The 18,719-nt window shown below is 41.5% G+C and overlaps 1 protein-coding gene across 1 annotated transcript; it reads left to right on the top strand.

Moving 5' to 3' along the window:
* Nucleotides 1–3,109: 3,109 nt before the first annotated feature.
* On the top strand, nucleotides 3,110–6,329 carry LOC127001456 (piggyBac transposable element-derived protein 3-like). Its single transcript, XM_050865983.1, has 3 exons — nucleotides 3,110–3,160; nucleotides 4,373–6,088; nucleotides 6,310–6,329. Exons 1-3 carry the CDS (start codon nucleotides 3,157–3,159, stop codon nucleotides 6,327–6,329), a joined length of 1,740 nt encoding a protein of 579 aa, XP_050721940.1. The 5' UTR covers nucleotides 3,110–3,156.
* The last annotated feature ends 12,390 nt before the right edge of the window (nucleotides 6,330–18,719 follow it).

Below are 18,719 nucleotides of genomic sequence, written 5' to 3'. Positions count from 1 at the left end.
TACCGTTACGATTAGTCAAGTGATCAGCATATGGGTCTTATGTTTTTGATAGCATAGGTTCAAATTTTGCCATTGGCTGGCAATTGATAGTAACAGTAGTGTCCACAGATATCTACCTCTTTCTTGTTTATCCTGTTCCACTTTAAACCATGACTGGCCAATCTTTGAAGAGGTAGCATAACCTTGAAGTGCCACTAACAAACCTTTGTCCATTCTTCTGATGTGATCTTTTTTTTTTTTTTTTTTTTTTCCACCTGCCTATAGCGCCAGTAGGTTTTCTTCAGGCGCCTGGCGGTCGGCCCAGGCCCGTCATGATGCAGGCAATTTTTTTTTATAGTGGTGCCATTTAGTATTGGCTCATGCTGCCGCCCAGAACTCATTCTTGATTCACTTGGATGGTTTAGCAGGGCTTAGGTATGACTAACATTGAAGAAACAGGGAATTTTTAGATTTTTAGTGTGGCAACACATTGACAAATGTTTTAGTATGGACTGAACATCAAAGATATATATGGTAAATGGGTGCTTGTAGATCTTGACATTATATCTGTCAAGAGTCTCCAGTTGTATCCTCTCCCCCATCTCCTGAAAATATTACTCTTGTCAGGCAATCTAAGTGAAGCCTTCCATCGAAGCTGGTGTGCAGACATAATGTCAATGCTTAGATTCACTTATAGCACTGACAATAATGCAATTACATACACCTATTTTATTATTTAGAATTGTGATTAATTGTGATTAAATATTTTTTCATGTATTTTCAGACATGAAAAGTGAAAATTGCTGCACACAACAGTCTGCCGTCTGCACCGGGAGGCAAGGCAGCTCAAAGCCCAGGTTGTTACAACTCCTGGGCAGTTTTTGCCCAGAGCCAGCAATTTTTTAGATCCAATAGGGGTGGATTTTTTCTGAGGTCAGGTTCAACATGCTGCAAGATGCCAAGATCTAAGCCTAGTAGAAGGATATGGGTTACAAGAGAGGAGGTTTGCTCTGGCCTTATACTATCAAAGTCCAAATGCTAATAGATTTCTGAGCACAGTATTTCACTTGCCTTCAGTTTCAACACTTCACTCATGGCTCAGGGGTATTTCAGTAAATGTTGGCTGGAGCAAATAGACTCTGACAGCCCTGCAGCAAAGAGCACAGGCTTTGTCAAAAGAAGAGAAACTTCGTGGGATTTGCCATTATTTAGTATTACTCATGTTACGCCAAGAATTTTTTTCCATATACTTCGCCAAATATTGCAAGTAATGCACCATTGTTGGGCTTGCCTGTTATAAATCAGATCTTGTTCAATTAACAAGCTTTGGGTGTCTGCCACTTTCCAGTTGTAATGCAAGGAATCATTTATCTTCCCTGCTAGATATCACATGTAATGCACCATTGTTGGTTTTGCCTGTTATAAATCAGATCTTGTTCAGTTAACAAGCTTTAGGTGTCTGCCACTTTCCAATTCTAATGCAAGGAATCCCCTGCCAGATATCGCATGTAATGCACCATTGTTGGTCTTGCCTATTATAAATCAGGTCTTGTTCAGCTCACAAGTTTTGAATATCTGCCATTGTTTATTTCAGGTATAATGCTTGGAAGCATTTGTTCTCTTCCCTAGCCATCAGTATGCAATGCTTTATTGTGGATTTTGCCTGTTATATTTAATCTTGTTCAGGTAGCAAGCTTTTGGTGTCTGCCTTACCTAATATGTGCTGCAGTGACACTTTGCTTGGTTTCATAATGTGAAATACAGCATGTAATTTCATCACACTAAGTGTCTATCATCACGTGTCTGGCATCATTAATGTGGCTTCCAGGAGTAATCTTGTTTGTATTACAGCATGCAATGTTTTTTCTGCTTTATATGATATACATAATCACATAGGTGTTTGTTTGTTTGTTTGACAAAATGTAATGCCCTGTAATTTGGTGTGTCACATACTGCAGCATAACTTTCCTGCTATTTTTTTACACTGAGTTGCCTTATTTTGTCTCATTTGCTTTTATCATATGTGCCTCCGCTGCATAGTTGTGCCTACTGAGCTTAATATCTTCATGACCATGACACCAAGGTCAGACCTTGTGAGATCATATCATGTCCTACATCTCATTTTCACCTCCAGTCTCGGCTGTCTCCCAGGACCACCAAGTTATTGCATTCCATTTAAGACAACTCATGTGTTACCTTCTTGATGTCCTCCATCATGTATTTCAGAATGTTTTATGGTGCTTTGCTCTTATATTGATGTGCCTTGCAACATTTTTATATAGTTTTCATTGTATATAACGCACCATTGTTGGTTTTGCCTGTTATAAATCGGGTCATGTTCAGTTAACAAGCTTTGAGTGTCTCCCATTGTTTATTTCAGTTGTAATGATTAGAAGCTTTTGTTCTCTGCCCTGTCAAGCAGTATGCAATGCTTGCCATTATCTGGCACTTGTACAGTTAGTATGATATTTTTGCTCAGCTAAGAGCATGTTGCAAAAGGTAAAGGTACGGTTGGGGGCATACGCTGTAGCAGCACGTGGCCTCAGTGCTCATCTCTGTAACATTGGCCCTTGAGCCTGTGGTGTTAGGGAACCCATTACCCTGGGACACAGGACCAGTGTGACATCCAGGTTACCACAGTTGCAAAGGCATTATAGTAATCTAGCATGCATAGAATGATGTATGCTTTGCTTGTATTTAAAGCACTGGATATGTTTGCCACACACACACACACACACACACACACATATATATATATATATATATATATATATATATATATATATATATATATATATATATATATATATATATATATATATATATATATATTATCAAATGCTTTCTACACCATATTTTTCCTAAAATAACAAATTGATATAGTGTAGATAATACCTAATAAAACATAAGAACAAATATATTTTTCTTTACCCCATTAGTAAATCATTTTACAATAATGAAAAAAATAAGTAAAGGCAGGATAGGGTGCTGTGGCAGGTACTTCAAAAATAGTAAAGCTACCCCTGAAAAGTGACGTTTTTGGTGGGCTGCAATAGATGGCGCTACTTCCGCACGCCCGAGGAATTACTACATACCACTATCTCTTCGTATACAGTCTCTTTGGCGCCAATCAAGGGAACTGCATGTGGTGCTTGTCTTCTCCGCTCTCTGAAGGACATGGGTAAGTAATCCTTATTTACAGCCGTTTGCTTTAGGATTTTTAGCTTTTAATGGTTTGTAGGAGACACAGGAGAGTTGTTCATGTGCCTGAAGTCCGAAAACCCGAAAATCATTCCATTTTAAGCAGTTCAGGGGGGGGTGTTTGAGCTTGTTCCAATTTTGGGGCATCGGTGCTACAGTAGATCACAAATTTCTTTTAAGGAAGCATTAAAGACTCTGTAAGGTGATTAATGTCACTGAAGCTTACAGAGGTATTTGGAGCTACTACAGAATATCATACTGGAGAATTCACATCAAAAGTTAATAAGATTGTACTCGTTTTAATGAGTTTAAAGGGAGTGTTTTATGGGTGCACTGCAGCTTGGAAAGTCAGAGACATGTAGACATTTAATTTTGGGATTTGTTTTTGACGCAGGACAGTTGTTCATGTGCCTGATGTCTTAAAATCCGATAATCATGCATTTTTAATAATTCTGTAGTGGATGGGTGCTGTAGATCTGGTTCTAAATTTGGGACATTGGTGTGCCTGCTGTTGAGTTGTTCCAAATTTGGGGCATCGGTGTTACAGAAGTTCACTGATTTCTTTTGAATTAATGACTGTGTAAAGTGCTTAAGGTTATGGAAGCTTACAGAGGTATTTGGAACTTCTTCAGAATAATGTGGAAGATTTCCTATTGAAAGTTGATGCAATTGTACACGTCCTAATCAATTTAAAGGGACTGTTGTGTGAGTTTACTGCAGCATGGGATTTAAAAAACATGAAGACATTTAATTAATGTAATAGGCTTTTAAAAAGCAAAGCAGATGTGAAAGAATTGAAAGTTGAGTTTCTGTAGCCTTTTATGGTTGAGTGTAATTGAGATTAAGGTATCCCAGTTGGTTTTACAGTAATAAAAGTAAATTACAAGTATTTAATTAAATCAAGCCAATGCATTTAAAAATGGTGTCAGGAATTAAATGTCAAATTACCTTAGCATTTCACATTGTTATATCAAACACATAATAAACTCCACCACAGTTATGATTAGTGAAAAATTTATGTTGTATAAATTACAAGCTTTTTCTATTGTAGCATTACTGTTCAACATTACTGAGGGAAAATAGAGGCTTTTGCACAGAGTTTGTGCATTCAGATCATAATTGACAGTGACTGGGAACATTTCTTGAGATGCATCTTATGTGAACATTCCTTGATCTTTTTTTCCTTTTACAGATACGGAGGAGATACTACGCCTGCTTGAGGCCTCTGAGGAGGAGGAGGAGGATGAAGAGGAAGGTGATGACTGGCCAACTGCTTCTCTTGAGGCCACTGAACTTTTTCCTCATGGAACAATAATTACTGAGACAGACACAGAAGATGAGTCGCAAGTGGATGAGGTCGAGTCTTCATCAGATGCTCCAAGCACAAGTACAGCACATCTTGATGATCTGGCAGTACATCCATCACCAAATCATGCATCAAATCAAAGGAGAGTGGTAAATAGATCAGACTTATTTCACAGAGATTCACATTTTAGGAAAATGTTTCCAGCAGATACTGATGAAGCTGCAATTACAGAGCCTACTGTTGTTTCTCCAGTTGAATATTTTTCAGGTTATATTTCTGAGGAAATATGGAATGCACTTACACTGGAAACACAAAAAAAACATATGTCAGAGACAGGCAACCCCTTAGCTTTGACTGTGGAGGAGATGAAAACATTTATAGGCATAACATTTGTGATGTCTGTTCTTAAATATCCTAGACAGCATATGTATTGGCAGAAAAACTTCAGGATCAAACTGATTGCTGACTGCATGTCAAGGAAGAAGTATGAGTTAATTAGAAGCAATCTAAGGGTAGTTGACAATAACCTTACTACTCCAGCTAAAAAAAAAATGGATAAAGTGTGGAAGATAAGACCTTTACTGGAGTCTGTGAGAGGCAGATGCTTAGAGTTAGACAGGCCATGCTCAGTAAGTGTAGATGAGATGATGATCCCATTTACAGGGCGTAGTAAGCTGAAAGTATTCATGCCCAGGAAACCCACTCCAAATGGATTGAAGATGTTTGCACTAGCTGCTCCTGATGGGATGATTTTAGATTTGGAATTCTATCAAGGAAAAGAGGAACTAATTGCAAGTGTGGAGAGAACTGGGTTAAATTTACCCCATGTAGAGAAGATGACTTTGGGAGAGGCAGGGGTTTTGAGATTTGTAAAGTCAGTGCCACAAGGTACAAGTTTCTATTTTGATAGATTCTTTACCACTCCTAGACTACTTGAAATAATGGATTCCCTGGGCATGGGTGCTACTGGTACTTTAAAAAAAAATCTAGTCCCAAATCTCAGTTCCCTTAAAACTGAGAAACAACTAAAAAAAGGTGGAAGAGGCACTGTGGACTCTCTTGTTAGAGATGATAATGCCTTTTCTGTAACAGTGTGGTATGACAGCAAGCCAATTTTCATTGCATCTAATGAACATGGAATTAACCCAGTGTCAGAGTGTAAACGCTGGTCAAAGAAAGACCACAAGCATGTGCAGGTACCCCGTCCCAGAGTAGTTGAGGCATACAACACAAATATGGGTGGGGTGGACGTTGCAGATCAAGTGCTGTTCTACTACCGCAGTAAGTCTCGTACTGCAAAGTTTTCAGTGAGAACAATTCTACATCTCTTTGACTTAGCTTGTGGAAATTCTTGGCTAGAATACAGACATGACTGCCAGAAAGCTGGTACAAAAGCCATGGACAGTATGATGTTTAAAATGCAGATTGCAGAATCTTTGATTAGTGGTCAGCTTAGCTGTCAACCTGATGATGCGACTGACTCTGAATCAGATGAGGATCATGACAGGAAACGTGTGCTGCCTCTGCCTAGCTTTCCACATCGTGCAACACATGCTTTGCATATGCCTACATCACTGCCAAAGTACACAGAGAGACGCAGGTGTAGGTATCCAGGCTGTCCTGAGAAGACAAGGTTTTCCTGCACAACATGCAAAATGTTCCTATGTGTTTCATCAGAAAGAAACTGCTACAGCTTGTTTCACATGCCGTGAACTAATGTAAAACACTAACAGCATTGTGCTCATTCCAACCTGAACCAAGGTGATGAAGCCTGGTGGTGAATAAACCTGAGTGAATTTGTAACCTTATTTTCACTACATCAGCTTGCTTCAGGTTGGAATGAAGAAATAACACAAGGATTTCCTTTTTAATGTAAAGGATATTTACTTTGCAGGAAGGAGCTCAACTACTATAGATATTGATGTAGATGTTACAATGCAATTATGTACGTCTGTTAAACAATGAATTTTCAGTATCATAAGTGAAGCTCTATTACTACTCTTAAGTACTGATAGACTTCAGTTATGATTACAACATATTATGTATGCTACCTCAAAGCACTCACTTATAACATTAATATTTAAAATGCATTGTGTACCTATTAAGTTATTAGCATTTAAAATGCAGTGAAGAACTACATGTTTTGTTCTTTAATTTTAAGGAAATTTAAGGATATTAAAGGAAATGTGATGATTGTGCTAGTCATAAAATAGCAGTTCTATTTTGTTACCAGAAACTATAGTCTTTGAGTTTATATTACCTAGATCAGTGCCTTTGCTGTGATAAGCTGGAAAAGTCATGTGATATTAAGTTACTTTATTTTTTTTATGATAATGTATCTTTTCTACGAATGTATAATTTTCTATAAAAATACAATTTTTTTTTTTTTAAGAAAGCTAGAAGTTAAATTTTTCATTATTAAACGTGAAAATAAATTCCTAACAATAAACCATAAAACATTTTTTTCTGTCTCCCTCCCTTTCTTACTATAATGACATAATCCAGAACACTTGTAATTTTAAAAAGAGTGAAAACACTAATGTCCCAGGTTTGGGACAAATTTTCAGGTGCAATTATTCATCCCACAGGTAAAATTTTGAAAAATACTCTTTATAGGAAGGATTTACACAAACTAAGGAATATATCAGAGAAGTTTTGCAAAAATCTATGAATTTTTTTCTGGAGCTGAATGGGATATATATATATATATATATATATATATATATATATATATATATATATATATATATATATATATATATATATATATATATATATATATATATATATATATATATATACAGAACAGTACAGTCTAGAACGTTACAGTATATATAAGATCATACAAGAACATATAGCAAAAATATGTGCGAGTTGGCAACACTTCCCGCCTGGCGCCTGGCCGCGGGCCCCGCGGGGCGCGGGCGGGGCCTTGCTCCCCGCCCCCCTGCTCGCTCTTCCCAGAGTCTTCCAGAGGCCCATAGACCCCGGGGGAAGCTTCCAGCACAACAGTATTTCTACAATATTAGGCTAATGGACCAAACTCATTGTGGTTTTAAGATATGGTAGTAGCCTTTTGAGGTGTTTGGGATGAATTCATGTCCTTGCATTTACTAGCAGTTTACGTCTTGATGCTCCCGGCGGCTCCTCCCACGTGTGAAGATACTTGCTCCCGAGAGCACCCAGCCGCTAGATCGCCGGCCAGGAATTGCCAGGTGTAAAGCCGCCTTTACACGTGGCAATTCCTGGCCGGCAATACAGCCGCGACGATCTAGCGGCTAGACCGGCTGGGTGCTCTCGGGAGCAAGTACCTTCACACGTGGGAGGAGCCGCCAGGAGCATCAAGACGTAAACTGCTAGTAAATGCAAGGGCATGAATTCATCCCAGACACCCCAAAAGGCTACAAAGGGACGCCTCCAGTTTTTCCCGTCAGCTAGAGGAACGGCTGGAAGAGGTGCACCATCAAATCCGTGGTGCCTTGAAGTTCTCCTGGGAGGCAATGAAGCGCGGTTACAATATGAGGGCAAGCCACTTTGACTTCAAGGAAGGAGACCAAGTCTGGCTTTACAACCCGCAGAGGAAGAAAGGACAGTCTCCTAAGATACAAAGGCCCTGGGAAGGCCCTTATACTGTGCTAGAACGCCTCTCTGACGTGACTTACCGAATCCGGAGAACGGAAAGGACCAAGCCGAAAGTTGTCCACGTCAACCGGCTATTATGGAGGTACCACGGTCGTGACGGTCCGGGAAACTACACCTGGGACAACTACATACACCCAGCAGCCGACGAAAATGCAAGGGACGTCCAGGACCGAGAGAAGGTCGACGACGACATAGGTCTTCTGGACCTTTCAGCCGAGGGAGATAACCTCCCGCCTTCGGCAGATGTTCCAGGAACATCCCAAGAAGCGGACGACGACGAGGCGCACCAGGAGGCAGACGCGCAGGAGGCAGAGGACAGAAGACAGAGACAACGCAGGCGTCCACGGCGATACGACGATTATTATGTTTTTGATTAATTTTCTTATTTTTGTATATAGTTAAGTGTGTGATCGGGACGATCACAATTAAGAGAGGGGGATAGTGTTGTGCTGGAAGCTTCCCCCGGGGTCTATGGGCCTCTGGAAGACTCCGGGAGATGCGAGCAAGGGGGCGGGGAGTAAGGCCCTGCCCGCGCCCCGCAGGGCCCGAGGTCAGGCTCCAGGCAGGAAGTGTTGCCAACTCGCCCAGATTTTTGCTACATGTTCATTCTTGTATGATCGAATATACTGTAAAGGTGGCTTTACACCTGGCAAATCTTGGGCGGCAATACAGCCGCGACGATCTAGCGGCTAGACCAGCTGGGTGCTCTAGGGAGCAAGTACGTTCACACGTGGGAGGAGCCGCCGGGAGCATCAAGACATAAATTGCAAGTAAATGCAAGTGCATGAATTCATCCCAGAGACCCCAAAAGGCTACTACCATATATTAAAACCACAATGAGTTTGGTCCATTAGCCTAATATTGTAGAAATACTTTAAGTAAACGAGTTTTACCTTCAGTAGTATTGATTGATTGATTGTTCATTGTTGCATTTAACAACAAAGGAGAAGGGAGGAACATGCCATCGCAACCCCCAGGCATTACAAAGTGTGATTATATAATACACGAAAATAATCGTTCCTTACCTCCTTCGATATCTCGCAAAGAGATAAACATTTCTCGTAATGTTGCTGCCACTCTCTCAAAAGTTGTTTTGCGTGGACTCAGCTTCTCATACAGCTTATCTTGTGGGTCCCACAAGTATCTATGCTGCCTCACTTCTTCTAGTAATGCCACCTCGGCCTCCTGGCTCCAAATCTTGTTGTCTGTATCTGTCATTTCTTGTTTTATTGGCGCCGACATGTTGTACTCAGCCGCCAGTCGGCAATACAAGACGAACGCGCTTAGCTGCAGAAAACCTGCCGCGCGAAGGGCTCCCAGACCCAGACCCAGACCCAGACCAAAAATGCAGCCGCGCCTGTATTGCCGACTAGGAATTGCCAGGTGTAAAGCCGCCTTAACGTTCTAGACTGAGAAGAGGGCGAGAGGAGTCAGTCACAGTCATAGTAAGTCATCAGTGGTGTACCCAGAAAATTGACAAGGGGGGGGCCAATATATATATATATATATATATATATATATATATATATATATATATATATATATATATATATATATATATAATTTTTCTACGTCCAGTAATATTGCAAGCGCAGGGATCCCATACAGCTTGAGGATTCGGGTTAGATCGCTAGGGTAAATTTATTATTTTTTATACATACATGAATTGATACATACATATACATACATTGTACATTTTAGAAGTTTGTTGGTAGCATATAAGTACAACATAAATCTGGGAGATTTAAACAATCTTAAAAGTTTTATGTTACTTGAGCGAACATTAATTTTAAAATCTTGTTCATTTCTGTAATTTGGGCTGCAAAACTTTACCCTCGAAATAACACTACTTACTTTAAAACTACATGCTCTGATAAAAAAAAAGTAATATACTGGCAAGGAAAAATATGTTATATTCATATAACATGTATAATCTTCGTTTGTACAGGCTGGTGCTGTAATACATATTTTTACAAGATACATGGAAACTGGGTCAGGTATTTTATGAATATAAAATAAAAATTAACTAGATGAATTAGATTAGTTACTGTTAACAACAATACATTGAAACTGGTTTACCACAAATTTAGGTGTCTGTTCTTACGTGCAAATTCATCAAGGACTTCATGATCAAGATTTGTGTCACAACAAACAAAGTAAGGCCAGTCCATTTAAACGACTTTCACTCATTGCGTTCCTAAGGTATGCTTTAAACAATTTAAGGTCACTAAAGGAGCGCTCATTGGTGGAAGTGGTAACAGGTAGGGTTGAGAAAATTGCAATAAGGTGGAAAAATTTTGGATGTGTGCCCAATTTTTTGGCACATGCCAATGTCTCAACTTGCTTTGACCTCTCATGAGATTCACGACGCTTCCAATAACTCTGCCCCCGTAGATATTCATCTTCAACGAGAGCTGAATCTCCATCAAGAAATTTTCCACAAAATTCAACTGCCTCCTTCAGTTCACTAAATCATTATCAACTGAAAGAGAGGGAACAAGATTTCCCAACAAAAAACTACTAATGTGTTTAGATGCAAACCTTTCCCTGAGTTGTGCTATAGCAGTGTCCGAAAATGGGAGAAAAATAGCTCTTCGATAGTACTCCTATGGAGTTGCTGTTGGAGGGTTAGCCTTAATTATGTTTCTGATGACCACTGATTGTTCAAGGCTTCTGGATGATATCTCCGTACCTTTCCTCAGCTTGGGTAAAAAGTTGGTTGATCTTATTTCCATCACGATAGGACTGAAATGCATCTATGCAGTTCTGTGTAGCTACACTTCCAAGAGCACCCATCAGTTCTTGTTGTGACCCCTGCAGCTTTTCTGGCAAGGGTTTAGTGACACTTAGAACTGAGGTGAGCACTTCCAAACTCATGAGAAAACCTGGGTCACTTATTGCTTTAAATTAGGCTTGGCTGCTGATTCTTCACCTAACGTGTTTTGCAGTAATTATTCTTAATCATTATTTCATTATTTACCTACCTGATTAACTGAATTATCCGGGGCATCAGCCGAGTCAGTGGTGACTTTCTTACACCAGATAGAGTACGTACGTGAAGCGTTTTCTAGCGTTTTGTGACCAAGGAGAAAATATGTAAAGAATGGAAAGGCACCAATCCCAAGCCTCCGTGAATTCAAGAAATGACACACGCTATAGAAAAAAAGTAATACATAAACAGAAAATGAAGTCTATCAATCATAATTTTCAGAAAGTTGGAATTTGTGGTCAGAAAATATTATACGGATAACATGAATAGGCTACGGCCACGTGAGCCTACGTCGTCAATGAATGTTTCTCAAAATAGATCACTTGCTCTTATTCAACTCAGCAGCTCCACTGTTCAAGTGCTGAACATACAATATAGTTACTCAGCCACTCTACACTGTCCACTGTCAAGCACAAAACGGTCATTAAAGGTGATAATATAGCGGCAAAGGTCGACCTTACAGGTCCCATACGCGTCTCGCGTCGCCTGCCACTCTCCCCGTCATAATACAGAATCATATTACATATATACTCACCACTGTCACGAGACAAGTTCACTTAGTGCCTCTACAGTATAATTATATAGTCCTCCAATCACTTTGACTGCACCTTACACCTAAAATCAAGTAAATATGAGAGGCAAGAAGGAGAGAAGTCACACTTACGACTTTCGTGCTCTCTCTCTGCCAGAGCCATCCCATTCTCGTATTCCTCTTCTTCCTGTCTCCCCGCTCCCGCTACAAACACCCCTCCGCCGCTTTCAGTTGACAGCTTGACATCGCACTCTACACACAATTTTATGAACCCATCATTTAACACCTTACTTTTTTTTCACTCAGAGTACACCTTATATCCTACCATTAACTCAAAACAAAACCAAAGGGGAAATAACTCTGTCTGTCGGTGCCACTGAGCTCTCAATTCCACACACACACACACACACACACACACACACACACACACATTCGTAATCGTAATACTAATATACATATTCCTATTATTTTCCTGTAACATTTATTTATTCATTATTATTTTTCTTTGCAAAAGGGGGGGGCCATGGGTCCATCCCCCCCCCTCCTCGGTACCCCACTGTAAGTCATAGTCAGCTAGTGGTCAGTGAAGAATCAAAATGAATTGTACTAAGGAGGATTATTAAACAACAGAAGCTGTGCAAGGTGTTTTACGTATCTCCCTCCCACGGAGTCTCCTGACGGCGACACGGAACCCAAGTAATACGTCCGGCATAACATTATGTTCTTATGTTCTTAAATAGTAACCTAACCTATCACCGCAGGAATAGTAATATTTCCCCGCATTTTAAAATCTCATAAACGAGTAAAAATAATGGAAACGGTTACCAGAGTGATGATTAGGAAATACAACATAAAAAAGTAATGTGTAAGCATTTAGAGTGAGTTGGGTGTGATTCTTGAGTTTTACCAAGACAGGTACCTATGGCTCACCAAAAGCTAGCTTCTGTTCATCTAAACTTTTGTAACACGTCCAGTCTTTTAGACTGTGGCCTTGATGAGACTGTGAAATATCCATTGTGAGTTTGTAATAACAGCTAGAGCCCTGTGGGAGAGATCACAGCCACTAATTTTGGCCATAAGGCCATAAGCTTCCCTCGTCAGCTTCGGTGTCTGGAATTGAGGTGAACGATTGTTTCAGTCCTTGTAGCTGTGCCTCTCTCACAACGATTTTCATAGACAGTGCAAAGGGAGGGCGGTTATGACAGCAACACACACAATGGCAGTGTGTGTGTCTTGATATCATAACCGATGGTTTCCTCCCAAGACGACTGACTGTTAGCACACCTCTGTTTTCTCAGCTGCCTTGTAGTCAAATTATACACTTCGTATCCCCTCTGTGGCATGTTGCTACAGCCGAAGGCTAGGCAGCAAGGCTTTGTTACGTTAAAAAGCAGTCGAATCCGCTTCCAAAATAGGTAAAATTATGTTTTTATTACCTCAGTTCAAAGTCGGCGCGGTGCTCGAAGGGCCAATAATGGCGCCCAGCAGCCTGGGCCGCCTATGTCGGGATTCTCTCTGTCAAGGGACTCTAATTGATATAAAGCGGATGATACAAAGTGAATGGGGAAGTGTTTGCTATGATTGGGAAAGGCAGAAAGAAGCAGAATACACGGGGAGGAGGTGTAGCCCTACTCCACAGGAAAAGTAAGGGTTTCAGAGTAGAAGTAAATGTAGGGACCAGTGCGGACATTGAAGATGTGCTAGCAGTGAAAGTTGAGTGTGTGAATGCCAAGGGTAAGTCTGAGAGGTTGATAGTGATTGTGTTGTACATGACGGTGGAAGGTGAGGGAGCCGTGAGGGAGAACAGAGGGAAATATGGCGTAGTGAGGAAAGTTGTGAGGGATTATGCCGGAGAGAAAGTTATGGTCATGGGAGATATGAATGCACATGTGGGTGTGCTTGGGGAGAGAATGAACCGGAATGGGGAAATGCTGGATGAGTTTGTGGATGAAATGAATCTGGAAAACTTGAATGTGACGATGGCTGAGGGACGCGTGACGTGGAGTGCGAGGGGTCAGGAGTCTGCTATTGATTATGTGTTAGTGAATGGGAGAATGCGTGAGCGTGTGTCTCGTATGTGGATAGATGAGGACGGAATGATTGATGTAGTGTCTGATCACAATATGCTGGTGGTGGAATGTGACCTGTATGCTAGGAATGAAGGTGAAGTGAAGAGGGAAAGAAAGAAATGGAGGTTGAGGGATGTTAGATGGGAAGATTTCCAGGTAGACCTGAGGGAATTAGACTGGATAAATGGAAGTGTGCATGACGTGGATGGAGCCAATAGTGAGTTTGTAGGAAATGTAAGGAGAGCCGCAACTCGACGGATTGGGTACGTGAGTACGAATGGAAGGAAGAGAAAGTACGAGCCGTGGTGGAATGGGGAGATCAGGGATGCTAGGAAGGAGCGAAAGAGGCTGAATAAGGTTTGTAGGAGACTGAGGAAAGAGAGACATGAAAACATTGAGCCAGAGAATGAATATCAGAATACATGGTCAGAGTATGTAAGGCAACAGAGGGTCACTAAACGGAAGATTAGGGAGGCCAAGGTCAGGTGTGAGAGGAGTGTGATTGAGGCTCTGAAAGAAAAAGGCCTAGAAGGTGGGCGTGAATGGTATAAATTCTTGAGGGGTGAGAGTGTGACTGATAGTGAAACCGTGGAATGCCTGAAAGTAAATGGTGAGGATATCAGGGACACAGATAGAATGAAAGAGTGTATAAAAGGTTTCTGGGAAGAAATTGGAGGGTTGGGTGAAGTTTTTGAGGTGAGAGAGGGATGTGTAACGCTTGAGAGGAAGGATGCGGATGAGCTGAATGAGAGAATTAGCAGAGAGGAAGTCGAGGTATGTTTGAAGAAGCAGAAGAATTGCAAGGCAGCAGGGCTGAATGAGATCCCGTATGAATTGTATAAGAATGGAGGTGAGGTGGTGATAGACAGGATGATTGAGCTGTTCAACTGTGTATGGGAGAATGAAAGAGTGCCTCGGGAATGGAACGAATGCAGAGTGACTCTGATACACAAGGGAGGACATAAGAGTAAGAAAGAGCTGAAGAATTATAGGCCGATAGCCCTGGCAAATACGGTGGGAAAGATTTTCTGTGCTGTGTTGAATGAAAGGCTGTGTAAGTGGATTGAAAGAGAGAGTGCTGGGTGAGGAGCAGGATGGTTTTCGCACAGACAGGAGGGCAGAGGACAATATGTATGTGGTAAATGAGATGATAGAGAGGAAAAAGAAGAATGGAAGTCCGTTGTATCTTGGGTTTCTTGATATTGAGAAAGCGTATGATAGAGTAAACAGGGAGGTGATGTGCAAGGTACTGCAGAAAGTAGGTTTGAGTGATAAGATAGTGCGAATCATTAGGAGTATGTATGTGGATACAAGAGCCAGGTATAGGTTAGGAGCATTAGAGACAGAGTGGGTGAGGAGTGAAAGAGGTGTTAGGCAGGAACTATTAGATGTGGTGAATGAGTATGGGAGAGATTTTGGAGTAAAATATAGTAATGAAAAAAGTCAGATAATGGTTGTGAATGGGGCAGAAGATGAGAGAAATAGGACCTGGAGGCTAGGAGACACAGAGCTAGGGCAAACAGATGCATACAAGTACCTGGGTGTATGGATGAGTCCGAGCGGATGTGAAAGGACAAAGAATGAGAAGATTAGTCTAGTTAATCAATGGGTGGGCCGTCTGGGAAGTGCGTCAAGAATGAGAGCATGTAAGTATGATGTGCTGAGAGAGGTGTGGAAGAGTGTAGCAGTGCCGAGTGTGATGTATGGGATGGAGGTGATTACATGGAGTGAGTTGGAAATGGATAAATTGGAAGCAGGGCAAAATAGGATCGGTAGGTTAGCTTTGAATGCACCAAGGTATGCAGCGGTGGAAGCTTTAAGGGGTGATATGGGGTGGAGTACCTTTAGGGAAAGATTTAGGAAGGCTACCCTTAGATACAAAGTCAGATTGGAACGAATGGATGACGCGAGACTGGCACGGATCGAAGGTTTACTTGTGGAGTGTGCATGAGAGCAAATGGATTAAAAACTGCATGAGTTTTTAATCCTCCTCTGGTATGCGAGTCAGGTGGGTGAGCAGAGAGGAAGGGAGGCGTTTCTTTGAATGGAAGGTGACTGACAGGAATAGCGAGGGTCTAGAATGAGATGTGAAAAAATGGAAGAGAGAGATAGACAGTGCAGTGAAAGGTGACGGTCTGAGGAGGTGGAAGCATGCGATGAAGCGAAAGACTACTTTGGAGTGGCACAAGGAAAAGGAAGCCCCGCAGTGTGTCAGCTGGTATGATGGAAGCCTGGGTGGTGGTCTTCTCTTCCAAGCTCGAGCGCAGTGTATGAATGTGAATGCAAGAAACTACAGGTGGTCTGCGTCCCGCAGCAAAGTGTGTCAGATGTGTGACAGGGGTGTGGATGAAACTGTCGTGCATATGATACTGGTGTGTGGAAAGTACCTGAGAGAAAGGACGGAGATGATGAGGGTGGCACTGAGTGAGATGGGCTTTTTTTTTTTTTTTTTACAACAAAGGAGACAGCTCAAGGGCACACCAAAAAAGAAAACAATAATAAAAAAAAGCCCGCTACTCGCTGCTCCCCCAAAAAGAATCAAAAGAGGTGTCCGAAAGAAAGGTCAATTTCGGGAGGAGAGGTGTCCTGATACCCTCCTTTTGAAAGAGTTCAAGTCGTAGGCAGGAGGAAATACAGATGAAGGAAGATTGTTCCAGAGTTTACCAGCGTGAGGGATGAAAGAGTGAAGATGCTGGTTAACTCTTGCATAAGGGGTTTGGACAGTATAGGGATGAGCATGAGTAGAAAGTCGTGTGCAGCGGGGCCGCGGGAGGGGGGGAGGAATGCAGTTAGCAAGTTCAGAAGAGCAGTCAGCGTGGAAATATCGATAGAAGAAAGAGAGGCAACATCGCGGCGGAATTTAAGAGGTAGAAGACTATCAGTAGGAGGAGGAGAGCTGACGAGACGAAGAGCCTTGCGGCCGTATTCTCAGTGAATCTCTTCCCCCTTCCCGCGAGGAAACAAGCGGCGGAATTTTCAGTGAAGCTCTTCCCTCTTCGTCGAAGCGTCGCTTAGAGAGTGTGTTTCCGTGAAGAGATATTTTCAAACCCTAGTTTCTCTTCCCCCTTCGAAACAATCTTTCCGTGTAGTGTTGGTACTACTGCAAATCAAACAAACGTTGAAAACCGAAACATTAATGCATTTTAGGTACATTTCTATAATGGAAAATATTGTGTGGCAAGTACTTATGTAAGCAGTGCTTGATACAGTGACATACACTATATATAGCAGAAAATTTACATTGATGGGTTTAATTGGTTGGTACCTGTGGCTATGTTTGCTTCGCTCTGATATCGTCCCGTTACCTGTGGGCGGAGCTTAGGAGACCTCGTTAGAATAAACTGCTTTTATTTTCTTTATTCTCCTCCTGTTCCATGAGATCTCTTTCTCCCTTCGTTATTTCTCACTTGTAAATATATTTTTAACTAGCCTTAGAGCTCCTGTCAGTGGGTGGAAAATGGTATCATCTATATTGCTGAGCTTTGCTAAGCTCCACCCACAGGTGACGTCATGAGTTTGGAGATTGGCTGTGGGAAGCCCAGCACGGAGTACCACATACCACCACATATTCATACAGACTTGTGAAACATTCGCCCGGAGGCCGAAACCTATCTGTCAGTCCGTCACTTTTAAATTTGTCCAAGCACTCTTCATGCTTATGGTTTGAAGTGCCCGCCCTACAAATGCTTAAAAAGGAGAACTGTTGTGAATAGTTGAGTCTGAAGGGCGGGGCATGCTGGCTTGGAGGTGCGTTCCAGTGTTGGCTTAAATTATCATAGGAACCGTGAAGTCTTGAATAAACAGAAAAAAATAATGTTTCTCGCATTGTATGACTTTTTATATAAGGCCTAGAAAATTTAAATTGTTCTTATACCCAATTAATAATACAGCAACATGGAAAAATGTTGTAATAAAGCATTAAATGTGCGAAGATATTAGCGAAGAGCGGGCCTTCACCTCCTCTTCGTCAAGAGAGGAAATTAGTTCATTTCTTTCCCGCTCGCCGCTTCGCGCGCTGCATCAGAGACACTCCTCGTCACTGAGCATACCGTTTGGTCCACGAAGCCTTGTTTCCTCGCGAGAAGGGGGAAGAGATTCACTGAGAATACGGCCGAAGGCTTCGTGGACCAAACGGTATGCTCAGTGACGAGGAGTGTCTTTGATGCAGCGCGCGAAGCGGCGAGCGGGAAAAAAATGAACTAATTTCCTCTCTTGACGAAGAGGAGGTGAAGGCCCGCTCTTCGCTAATATCTTCGCACATTTAATGCTTTATTACAACATTTTTCCATGTAGCTGTATTATTAATTGGGTATAAGAACAATATAAATTTTCTGGGCCTTATATAAAAAGTCATACAATGCGAGAAACATTATTTTTTTCTGTTTATTCAAGACTTCACGGTTCCCATGATAATTTAAGCCAACACTGGAACGCACCTCCAAGCCAGCATGCCCCGCCCTTCAGACTCAACTATTCACAACAGTTCTCCTTTTTAAGCGTTTGTAGGGCGGCCACTTCAAACCATAAGCATGAAGAGTGCTGGGACAAATTTAAAAGTGACGGACTGACAGCTGGTGAATGTTTCTGAATATGAATATGTGGTGCTATGTGGTACTCCGTGCTGGGCTTCCCACAGCCAATCTCCAAACTCGTGACGTCACCTGTGGGTGGAGCTTAGCAAAGCTCAGCAATATAGATGATACCATTTTTCACCCACTGATAGGAGCTCTAAAGCTAGTTAAAAATATATTTACAAGGGAGAAATAACGAAGGAGAAAGAAAAGATGGAACAGGAGGAAAATAAAGAAAATAAAAGCAGTTTATTCTAACGAGGTCTCCTAAGCTCCGCCCACAGGTAACGGGACGATATCAGAGCGAAGCAAACATAGCCACAGATACCAACCAATTAAACCCATCAATGTAAATTTTCTGCTATATATAGTGTATGTCACTGTATCAAGCACTGCTTACATAAGTACTTGCCACACAATATTTTCCATT

The sequence above is a fragment of the Eriocheir sinensis genome, chromosome 21 (assembly GCF_024679095.1).
Source record: "Eriocheir sinensis breed Jianghai 21 chromosome 21, ASM2467909v1, whole genome shotgun sequence".
NCBI classification, from domain to species: Eukaryota; Metazoa; Arthropoda; class Malacostraca; order Decapoda; family Varunidae; genus Eriocheir; species Eriocheir sinensis.
The sequence above is the reverse complement of the archived record's forward strand: the minus strand, read 5'-3'. Positions and strand labels throughout refer to the sequence as shown.